General features: G+C 40.5%; 2 protein-coding genes across 2 annotated transcripts in view; both read right to left on the bottom strand.

Moving 5' to 3' along the window:
• Positions 1-76: 76 nt before the first annotated feature.
• baiap2l2b (BAR/IMD domain containing adaptor protein 2 like 2b) lies at positions 77-8,074 on the bottom strand. The gene is made up of 14 exons (XM_058087165.2): positions 7,975-8,074; positions 7,826-7,901; positions 6,353-6,439; positions 5,232-5,293; positions 5,064-5,135; positions 4,894-4,983; positions 4,681-4,812; positions 4,372-4,476; positions 3,319-3,421; positions 2,584-2,791; positions 2,449-2,505; positions 2,024-2,363; positions 1,901-1,944; positions 77-333 (listed from the first exon to the last, which is right to left on the bottom strand). The coding sequence occupies exons 1-14, from the start codon at positions 8,026-8,028 to the stop codon at positions 258-260; spliced, it is 1,506 nt and encodes a 501-aa protein (XP_057943148.2). The 5' UTR covers positions 8,029-8,074; the 3' UTR covers positions 77-257.
• Positions 8,075-9,045: 971 nt separating this feature from the next.
• The window catches only part of LOC131138586 (extracellular serine/threonine protein kinase FAM20C-like), a 39,246-nt gene continuing 36,782 nt past the window's right edge, over positions 9,046-11,509 (bottom strand). The window contains exons 8-10 of the mRNA XM_058087632.2: positions 10,749-10,830; positions 10,583-10,642; positions 9,046-9,454 (exon numbers count right to left, since the gene is read on the bottom strand). Coding sequence (XP_057943615.2) covers positions 9,199-9,454; positions 10,583-10,642; positions 10,749-10,830 — 398 coding nt within the window. The 3' untranslated portion in view covers positions 9,046-9,198. The remainder of the gene's footprint in view (positions 9,455-10,582; positions 10,643-10,748; positions 10,831-11,509) is intronic.

Genomic DNA, 11,509 nt, shown 5'->3' with positions numbered 1-11,509 from the left:
TTTTTGGTGGTTTTTTTTTTTACTTTTTAGTCACATTCAAAACAAAGCCTTTAAATATTACAATACACTATCACTCCTGAAATGACAAATGTCTGAAACACTGTGGATGACAAAAATCTGGGCCTACAAGCTGCTGCTAAAATAGAAATACAATGTTGATATTCCACTAAATTGTCCTCCATGTGTCAACGTTCACAGTTTTTTTTTCCCCTGATAATGTTGCCTCACTTACAAACCCTGGGATCCAGCATTGTGCTTCAGTGGATCCGAGGGGCCGACCTGTCATTGGTCTTTGTAGGGCGAAGCTTCACAGTGGCAAACGGGTTTGTGCCTCTGAAATGAGAGAGTGAAGGAAAATGTCACACAATCCCTTGAAAGCCTTTTGGTGTGGAAATGTAACACTATACACAGGGGGGGTGTGCGTCAACTCAAAGGTACGTTTTGTGCCACACAGACACAAGCAGATGCATCAGAAATATAAACACATGAAGGATTTATACACACTATATAGACAAAACTATACAAACAGTGTGTGTTTGTGCAAGCTAACTCTTCTCCTCCTGGACCGTTGCACACAAAGTGGTGAAAATGTGTCCAAACATGCACACCTACTGGCAAATATACCACATGGTGGCATCTTAATAAACTCCATATGTTTGTGTCAAAGACCTTATCGAACTTTGGGGTGTTTGACTGAATCACTACAAACTTTGGTACGCACTTTTAGGGGACTTACTAGCACATGTGAGTTAAATTTGAGCAACATTGTTTGAAAAACATGGCCGCCATCAAGGAAAATGTCCACCGAAGCACAATTGGGACTAATTGGTTTCGGGTGTAGTGTTTCTTAGACGTTACTGTAATTTTCCGATGTATAAGCCACTACTTTTTCTTAAACTTTGAACCATGCGGTTTATTCAGCAGTGCAGCTAATACAGTACGGCTATTTTCTAATCTCATGACATCTACTTTACTTCAGAACTACTACTAATCATTTAAATAATGTGCCGTTAGCTCTTTCTTAGGCAGGAGCCAATCACAATCGATAAGTGAACTTATGACAAGCTTGTCAACCCATTAGAAATTGCATGGGGTCATTATTTTATATAACAGTTTGTCAGAATGCTAAAATCATCACACAGTAACTTAACACCCAAAAGCTTGGTAAGAAATAGACAAGGCAACTACCCAGACAAGTTTAAAATAAAAAAAAAACAACAGCTATTTTAACTTCACCCCATAAGGCATTTTTCCCAGGTTATTGCTACCAAGGTGCTGCAATGCTGCTTCTGTCCACCAGAGTAGCCCAGAGGGAGGCTGACATCATTTCAGCGAAATAACCAGTGAAATGCTTTGCTGGCAAGAAATGCGTTATGGGATGTTTAAAGTTAAAATAGCTGTTGTTTTTTATTAGTTTTTTAAAGTTTATTAAAGTTTTTTTGAGTGTTAAGTTACTGTGTGATGATTTGTGTTCTTTGTAAGATGACACAGTGAGTTACACTGTTATATTGAGGAATAACCTCCTGCAATATTTTCGTAGCTCGTGAAGAGCTACATGGTCCTAATGGACGTGGACATATGTTCAACACCGTAAATTATGATGCACCGTAAATTGCCTGTGTAAAATGAATGCAAGCATGTCTTCATAAGCGTTTTGAGCACAACCCGTGGAGGGCGCTAAATGTCATTTCCAGCACGTATAACAGTGTGCTTGGAACATTTTCTATAGGATTTGGGACCGTGTCTGTTTGATTTTTCACCGCTTATTTTCAGTCATGTCTTTTGTTAATGATTTTGCACTGCATCCACACAACATAGAAAAACAGATAATTGGCAACAATATGCTTGTAAAATGATGATTAATTCAATGATAAGGCAAAGTGAATGAAACAAGAGCTACCTTGGAAAAAGAGGATTCTCGGGTGGGCCATTGGGTGATAAACCCTGTAAGAATGATTGGAATTATACAGATATTATATTGAAGAGATATTTGAACATTGTTGATTTCAGTGTCATTTAGCACCTGTGCGTCACCCTCACTCTTCCTCTCAGGGGTGGAAGAAAGCGGTCGCAGATCAGCAGACCCCCTTTGGAGACTGAGACTTTTCGGAGGAGGAGGTGGCGGAGGAGGAGGTGGTGGAGGAGGAGATTTTGCCTCCGTCGTCGAAGTTTTCACCTCTGTCATCGCAGGTTCCGCCTTCTTCTCTGGGATGGGAGAGACCGACCGGATATCCACAGATGCTCTGCGGTTAGGTGTGGCCGGTGGTGCAACATCACCGTAGCTCCTGCTCTCTGATTGGTCGCTGTGTGTGTCCCCAGGGTCCAGCAAGTTGTTCATGCTGCTACTTCTCAGAGAAGTGCCACTGAGGAGTGAAAGGAGGTGTCAGTGGATACAAATATGCACATCAAGGTGGTACTAGAGAATATAATGATGCACAATAATGTCACCTGCTTGTGTTTAAATCATCAATGGAGCCCACGTAAGCAGCAGGGAACCAGCCCTGCCTGTGGGAAAGCAAAGGAATAAAACACATCAGACAAATGAAACTATCTCAACAGTTCCGTTGCAGTCAGGGAACGTACCGCAGGCTGCTGTCGGTGCGGCCGTACAGCCAACCGTTGCGTGGCTCCTGTATCAGCACAGTGATCATCTCCCCCTTGTTGAAAGGCAGCAACTTTGGGTTAGATGAGGAGGGATGAGACACCAAGGCCCTCATGGGTCTGCCGCCACCCAGACCCAGAGACTCTCCCACAGACCCGGAGCGAGAACGGCTGGGGAGGGGCGATGGAGCTGGTGGATGGTGCAAAAACAGAGATTATTACAACTGAGTAGAGGAGATAGACCTTCTTCAGACATGTTGTCATCTTGTTTGACCAGCAGGAGGCAGCAGTGTACCTCCTGTGTCAGCAATAGACATATTTGGTGTATTCCATACCTGAAAGGGCTCACACAGCACCAGCTGCTGTCATGTGATATACAGTAGTGTTGGTTGGTTGGGGGTACAACATTTAATATATACTTGTATATAGACATAGAAGCAGAAATAGTCATGTTCATAACATAAATCCTAGTCACAATGGACACTGCTCTGCCTCTCTGACATCAATGAGATTTTAAGGTTGAGTAATAATAGTGATGTCAAAAATAAACTGCACTGAAGCTGCATCAAAGATAAGTCTGCCTGGAAACAGGAGTTCAGAACATTCAGAGTACAGCCCATGGGTTAGAGTACCAGCAACCCACACTAAAACATTACGATTCCACCATGAATATGCTACCAATCAACTGCAGACCACGGTCAAAAAGTGAACGCCCACCTCTCGAGGGAACTTTCCCCAGTGCCTGTTGCTCCCGCCTGGCCCAGGACATGTCATCATCTCTGGCTACCGTCTGTAGTAGGGAGCTCACAGAGCCTCGCAGCTGCTGAGACAAGATATGGTGATGTCACACAGTTTGGCATATAGCGTATTCAAAGATGACACCTCTTTTGTCCGCATATATATTTCAAAAGGGTCGCGGGGGTGCTGGAGCCTATCCCAGCTGTCTTCCAACGAGAGGCAGGGTAGACCCTGGACTGGGCGCCAGCCAATCACAGGGCACATATAGACAAACAACCATTCACACTCACATTCATACCTATGGACAATTTGGAGTGGCCAATTAACCTAGCATGTTTTTGGAATGTGGGAGGAAACCGGAGTACCCGGAGAAAACCCACGCATGCACGGGGAGAACATGCAAACTCCACACAGTGATGACCCAAGGGTGGAATTGAACCCTGGTCTCCTGTGAGGTGTTGTCCTCCTAGCTGTGACGTCTGCGTGCTAACCACTTGACCGCCGTGCAGCCCCAATTTTTATTTATTATTATTATTATTATTATTAGTAGTAGTAGTAGTAGTAGTAGTAGTAGTAGTAGTAGTAGTAGTAGTAGTAGTAGTAGTAGTAGTAGCAGTAGTATTAGTACTAGTAGTATTAGTATTAGTAGTAGTAGTAGTAATAGTATTATTATTCCCTTGCTATGCTTGTATGTCATGTTTATGGGTGACTTTAAGAGTAGCAGATACTGATACACAAGCCAAGACTGCCCTCTTGTGGCCGTGAGTGTGGGGGGGGCATATATTTACACTTCGCTCCAGTGTATAAGTCGCAGGACCAGCCAAACCATGACAAAAGTGTGACTTATAGTCCCTTTAACAGAGTAATTTATTATGTAAAAAAAATTATCTGAGAAGTTTGAGTTCAAAAATGTCTGCAATTTGGGTCGCTGCTTGAGAACCACTGGTATAGATGATATAAAGCAAGAGAGGGCAGAGAGAGTGAACCTACCGCATTATGCTGAGCATAATTAATAAGTTTAATAAGTAGTACCTGTGCCTCTTGGTCCAAATTAGTAGGGGTTCGGGATCCAGACCCTCTGGTCTCATTGACTTTCTCCTTCCATCCATCTGCTTTTTGCTGAAGTGACATGACTGTCTGAATACAGATGAAGAAGGTGATCACCTCATTAAACGGTGACCTGGATCAGGCAGCAATAACATCAGCAGATAATTAAAAAAGGCCGGCGGCATTTCACTTATTTATGCAATGGCCTTCGCTTGTTGGTGACTTTGACGAATGGCTTCTTGAGATACATTCGATTAAATTCCTAATGAGCAAGAGAGAGTTGTGCTTGTATACCTTGTTAACCAAGAAGAGCAACGACTGAGTGAGACCACAGTGTTTCTCTGCCAGGAAACGATACCTCCTTTCCTCCTCCTTCAGGATCTCCTGCTGGCTCTGCCTCAAGTACTGCATGTAGTCACTGCTCTCCTAACAACACACAAACACATCGTGTTGTGAGTAGCGTCCAAACCTGATGCATGACAATGTGAACGGGTTTGTTTTGCTGACCAGGGAGTCCCTGTAGGCTCCTCGTCTTAGCTGTTTCTCCAAAGCCTCCGCTTGGTTCCTCACCTCCAGTTCGTACACTCGCCGGCTTCCCTGCAAGCAACACAAAGCGACTTCTTAACCCTCGTCAAAACACATTTTCAGTTGAGCTAAAAAGTATTTTTGTGCCTCACATCGATATACTCCTCATCCAACTTGACGTTCTTCTCCATGGCTTGTAACACCTCCACCTGGAACCATCGAAACTGCACCAGGGATAGTGTAAATACATCAATATATCCAAATATAATCCAAATAGGAACTATGTAAGCATTTTGTGCAGTGTAGTAGTGTGTACTGACCACTCCCTCCATCTCAGCAGTGAGTCTTCTTTGCGTCTCAGATATCTGGATGAGAACTTCCCCTAAAAAAACAGCTTTTAATGTTACAACATTAAAAAAATTGTCATAAAAAAGCTGTAAAGCAAGTCTTATGTGCTTGATTGTCTCATATAAATAAGTTAAACAATGCAAAACATCAAAACAACACATTTACATTAACTTTTTGTTAATAATTGTTTAAATGTAATTGTTTGCTAATCATGTATTGAAGCAAACAGGATGCAGTACTTAGTTGCAACCAGCAAAGGCGCTGTTGAGTCGGTCTAGAAAACAACATGAAGACATTCGTTAAACATTTAAACAAAGTGTGTTTGACTATAGACGTTTTGATAGTTTCTTGGATTTTATGTCAGTATATCTTTGCCACAACTGCTAATCCAATGGAAATTAACAAATAATAGATATAGATTTTTTCAAACATCAAAACAACACATTTACATTAACTTGTTGTTAATAATTGCTTAAATGTAATTGTTTGCTAATCATGTATTGAAGCAAACGGATGCAGTACTTAGTTGCAACCAGCATAAGCGCTGTTGAGTCGGTTTAGAAAAGAACATGAAGACATCAGTTAAACATTTAAACAAAGTGTGTTTGACTATAGACGTTTTGATAGTTTCTTGGATTTTATGTCAGTATATATTTGCCACAACTGCTAATCCAATGTAAATTAACAAATTATAGATATAGATTTTTTTTTTAATTGGTAAAAATGGATAACATTTAAACCACTTTGCAGGTGGCATACAGTATAGTCATGCATGGTTTGTGAATGACGGATTGAGCAAGTCTGATAAAGGTCCCAACACCCAATCAATAATTTAGAGTGTCACTCTATATGACCACTCGTCAAACTGCGGTGCTACGACCTTCTCAAGTTCTCTCCACCAACAAGAAGCACAATTGTGTGCCTTACAAAACACATGGAATTGAACACAACAAAGTCCCAGCGGTCAGAGTGAATGAAAGTGACACTAGTGGAAAAAGAGGTACTACAGGTCTGAAGTGGGTTTGCAATATTGACAAGCAACACACATCTTTTTCAGATTTTTGCTGATGTACGTTATAAATCAATAACTTACCAAGAGAGCGAGATGATAGCGTGTGAAGCGCTTGGTCACCCATCTTGGCTACAGCACTGAAGTAGGCCTCACTGCACCCCGCTAATGCTGTAAACAAACCAAATATCACCAAAAGTTGCCAGGAAGTCAATGCATACAGTATATAAGAAGTATGGTACATACAGTACACACAACCAGTGGCGTCATTAGGCCTATTTTAGGGGGACTTCAGCCCCCCAAAATAATTTGGTAATTTTTATTGATTTTTTTTCACAAAGAAAATCTCTGACAAATCTCATATAATAGGGCAAAGGCAGGCTAATAAGCAAGCCAATAAGCAGGCAAATACAAGCCTACGACTACTACTACTAGCCTACTACTAGTAGTAGTAGGAATAATCAAAAGAAGAATAATGATGATAGTAATAATAATAGGCTAACTAATAATATAATAATGATTATTGTATAATTGATTACTGTCCACTGGACAGAATGGCTGCAAAGCTTGAGCAGCGGTTTTGCAGTGTAGATTGTGTGTACTTAAATTAAATTTAATGGTGGCCAAAAACAATTGAGTATCTCTACTAAATCTGTCCAAAAGTGGGAAAGTTATATCCTGGTTCTTGTTCGTTATTTGTCTTTTGAATTTTTTTGAATGTCTACTACATTCATTCATATTCTGTGCATCTCCAGGGGGCTAAGACCACCCTGTCCTCAGAACCGAGTGACGCCCCTGCACACAACCCAACTACAACAAAAGACATTTACTACAATAATTTAATACCACTTGCCCAAATATGTAATGAAATACACTTTTAGCTTTACTTGAAGAGATTTCACAAAAATATGGCAACCTTTACAATTACATGTCATTACTAATAGATGGCATAATCAACAAAATACATGCATTATAATGACTAAATGATGTAATAATCCCACATTAAAGACTGAAGTATTATTATTATATAGTCTGTCGGCACTAATCATAAAACAATGTTTCTGGCAACTGTGAACATTTTCATTGCTTATTATTGAGTTATTCTGAACGTTATAATGTATCATTTATTTATTTTGATTTACAAATATTAACTCCATTGTACAGGTGTTTGTCTATATGTGGCCTGTGATTGGCTGGCGACCAGTCCAGGGTGTACACCGCCTCTAGCCCGAAGACAGCTGGGATAGGCTCCAGCACACTCTCGACCCTCGTGAGGATAAGTGGTAAAAAATGAATGAATGTATTTAATATTGATTTATTGTTTTGTCTACATGCTTCTGATCCACTGGTAAATTAATGCATTAATGAGAAACTTCTTCACTTAAAGCTTAAACACTTATGGACCAAACTGTATTTGTAAATGTATACATTAAATACTAATCAGTGGCCACTAATATGTCATAACAAAAAACAGAAAATAACATTCATTACGATATATTTTTTCTCCAAATGTATTCATTCACTTACACATCGTGCATGTACTTAAGAGTCCATTACCTTGGAAAGCTTTGACGTAGCCGTTTCCCAGAGCAACAAGCTTTTGGAGGCCGGGGTTGAAGTGCTCCATCAGGTTCTGCAGTAAATACACAAGCATGCATAAATATACTCACATTGTGAAGGAGACGCCGTAGAATGTTGCTACTCACAGAATAGACAGATAAGGTGGATCTGTGCAACTGGTCACTACTGGTTCCTGCCATGGTGCCCGATGGGGATGCAAATGGGAACGTCAAAAAGAAAAGCTTGAAGAAAGAACACCAAGGAGAGAACAGGGAAAAGGAGTCCGTATTCCCATTCAAACTTGTGAAGTGAAGTTTCTCGGGGTGTCCTCAAGTGATGACCTTTACTTCAATTACAAGAAAACCCGTGTCTGACACAGTGAGGCCTCTTTATCCCCTTTTTTCTCCCCCCCCCCTGTCCTTTAGCAGGTCCTCTTGTGAGTAGAGGTTCAGTACATGGAAGGAGCGTGCGAGTGGTGGAGGGCAAGGAGAAAAGAGAGCAGTTGCAATCGATAGGGGCTGTGAGGTGAATTATTGATTGGGAAGGTTGAAAGGAAAGGAGGCTGAGGACAGCCAGACGGCCAACGACGTACACTCATTAGTTCTGGCTTTAATATGCATTTGCACACACAAAAAGGCCTTGAAGGACACTCAATTAAAATACATAAAGTCCAAATAATTGTGACTTTTTAGAATGATGAAAAAACTTAAAATGATGCTATAATTTGTTTTTTTCCATTATCATTATTAGCCTTTCTCACTGATTGGCTGGGAGTAGTCATGTGGTTATACCAGTGTTTTTCAACCTTTTTTGAGCCACGGCACGTTTTTTACGTTGGAAAAATTTTGCGGCACACCAATAACCAACATTATTTGCTTCTTTCAGCTTTTTCCTTGATCCGCATACAAATTTAAACAACAATATTACAAAATGTCACCACTACGTCTCACGTGCATCACTAAGTCTATTAGAGGAACGAGGCAATCAGCTACGTGTTGCCACACGAACGAATATTGCATTGCTCTGCCAGTCTTTACACCAATGACACGCGACAATGACATAATATTTGCAGAAAATTATTAATACATGTTAATTAAAAAAGTGATATTGAATAATTCCTCACGGCACACCTGACGATTTCTCACAGCACACAGTTGTTGAAAATCACTGGGTTATACGACCTTATAATGAGGCATCCAGACTCCATTTCTGCTTACATTACCAAATATTCAACATATAGGTCTTTTGAAGGCCTGCTGTCCCATTACTTATGTTCATAAGTGTAAACGTGAAATACAACCAATGCCTCAATAGGTGATTATAATGACTTACATATCATATAGGATGGGACTGCTCAACGTAGTGGGCGTTTACATGTCCTTGAGGAGGTCAAGGTCGTCGTAGAAGACCCCATCACCGTTCTCCTCGCTTTGTTGCTTCACGCATTGACTGACGGTCTCCAGCACGGTTTTCAAGCGCCGATCCAGAGCAGCCAAGTGGGGCTCAGAAAGCAGCGGGGCAACAACATGCAGGGGGTCGTGGGAGAGCGAGGCCCGCATGACATCGCTGAGGCGGTACTGTGGCAAAGACAGGAGGCGCAAGCGTAGCCAGGTGGAACGACGGAGTCTAGAAAGAAAAAAACATTGTTAAATGGTGTAACTTTGGCAAGCGGGTTTATTTAACTAAACCGCAGAGAGAACAGGGACATTTATTGGAAACAAGTTGTTCACTGTTGTGTGAGTATTAGATTAAAAAAGTACTTAAAAAAGTAAGTTTAATGATGAAGTGTTTAATCATGAAGATTTTCAAGGTCATTTATAGTGTGCAAATTGTGTTGTTTTGTGTGTTTTTTGATGTGTTTTTTCGTGATGCTGTGACTAATTAGCGTGTTTTCAGAGTCATTTGTTTGTTGAAGGGATGCACAGACTATCTAAAGATGAGTTTCTCTGATGCTGAACACACAGACGTGTATTTTCTATTCTTCCTTTCTCCCCTCCTTGGTCACAAATGTTAATGCTGTGCATGAATGCCTAGAGTTTAAGGGTTTAATATAGGGTTTAATATAGATCTGTGCATTTTTTTATTGGTGTATAATCTCATGCTGTGTGCGCTCAAATGTCCATTTGCCTCTGTAGTAAGCCTCCTAATTCGTCCCTTTTCTACACCCTGAACTCGTCAACAACCAATCGCAGCCAATCACAGGGCACATATTCACACTCACATTCATACCTATGGACAATTTGGAGTCGCCAATTAACCTAGCATGTTTTTGGAATGTGGGAGGAAACCGGAGTACCCGGAGAAAACCCATGCATGCACAGGGAGAACATGCAAACTCCACACAAAGAATCGAACCCAGGTCTGACTGTGTGGCCTACATGCTAACCACTCGGTCACCTTTATGACCGAGGGCTGTCAAATGATGAAAACGTTTAATTTGATTAATCAGTTTTTTTAAAAGATTAATCATGATTAATCAACATTTAACAACTATGTCTAAAATATGCCCATTTTCATTTTTATTAACAGAAAGATAAATGACGAGGTTTGATTTGATCTATTTTAACTATTTTAATTTTAAATCACATCTATTTTCTCTTTAATATATAGTATCAGAACATGTTATCACACTTTAACCGTGTTATTATGAGCAATGAGGGGTTGTGTTCAAAGACACCACGTAATATAGCTTCATCTAAGAGTCTCACATTAGCAGAGGTGAAAAAAAAATCAACAATTTATTGCAAGCTGTACCTGCAACACTGCTCCAATGGTACGAGGATCGAGGGCTCGTCCTTGGAGTGACGTCCAAATCTGCAGCGAAAACACACAGTAATGAGGAAAAAAAACTCACATACAAAAGCACCACACATACACACACATATGTACGTATACACACACACAAGCTACAGATACTCACGCTCGTCCGTTGTCGAGGTGCAATAGGAAAGTGTTGTTGGAGAACTTCTCAAAGGTTTCATAGTGGTGTCTATCCATGTTGCCTAGGGGAGGAGAGAGGCAAAGAAACTCCTTAATGAGGCACACTAACTGTTATGGTGCAAGTGTTGCACATTGGAAAGAGTTGTTATGGACACAGACATTGAGGCATGTCTGTGTCAATGATCACACTGAATAGGTGAATTCAATAACACTGCTGACATCAATTTTAAGGTCAGTTAAAAGAGCTGATCAAAAGTGTAAGACTTTTTTGAACCAGTCATGATGTGCTATACATATATCACTGACAGTTACTATGGTACCCATTATGTCATTGTATGGTCATATCACCTCCTACATTGGTATGTGACAAAAAATTAAAAATACATAAAAATAAAAATTTAAACTATATTAGGAAAGCAGGAAGTGAACAAATGTAACAGTTACTGATTGTAAAAGTACCAGATGGAGGGGTAGGATTTAATAAACTTTGCTTCTTCCTACTCCTTTTGGACATGTGGAACTGTGAACTGATTATGTGATGCACTCAATTGTAATCTGACACATTTTCAAATGAAATAAAACCATTACCATATAAAAGCTAAAATCTAGATTAAAATGGAGATTAAATCCAGTTTATGTCAGGTACAGTATCCCCACTGTCATGATCTCTCGATGGCAAAGGCAAACAAGCTTTCTCCTTGAACGCAGTCGGATAGTTGAGCCGCATAAGCAAGGTCTCTT

This window comes from Doryrhamphus excisus, linkage group LG9 (assembly GCF_037039965.1).
Source record: "Doryrhamphus excisus strain RoL-2023G ecotype Guam linkage group LG9, RoL_Dexc_Guam_v1.1, whole genome shotgun sequence".
In the NCBI taxonomy this organism is placed as follows: Eukaryota; Metazoa; Chordata; class Actinopteri; order Syngnathiformes; family Syngnathidae; genus Doryrhamphus; species Doryrhamphus excisus.
This window is presented reverse-complemented; position numbering and strand designations above follow the sequence as displayed.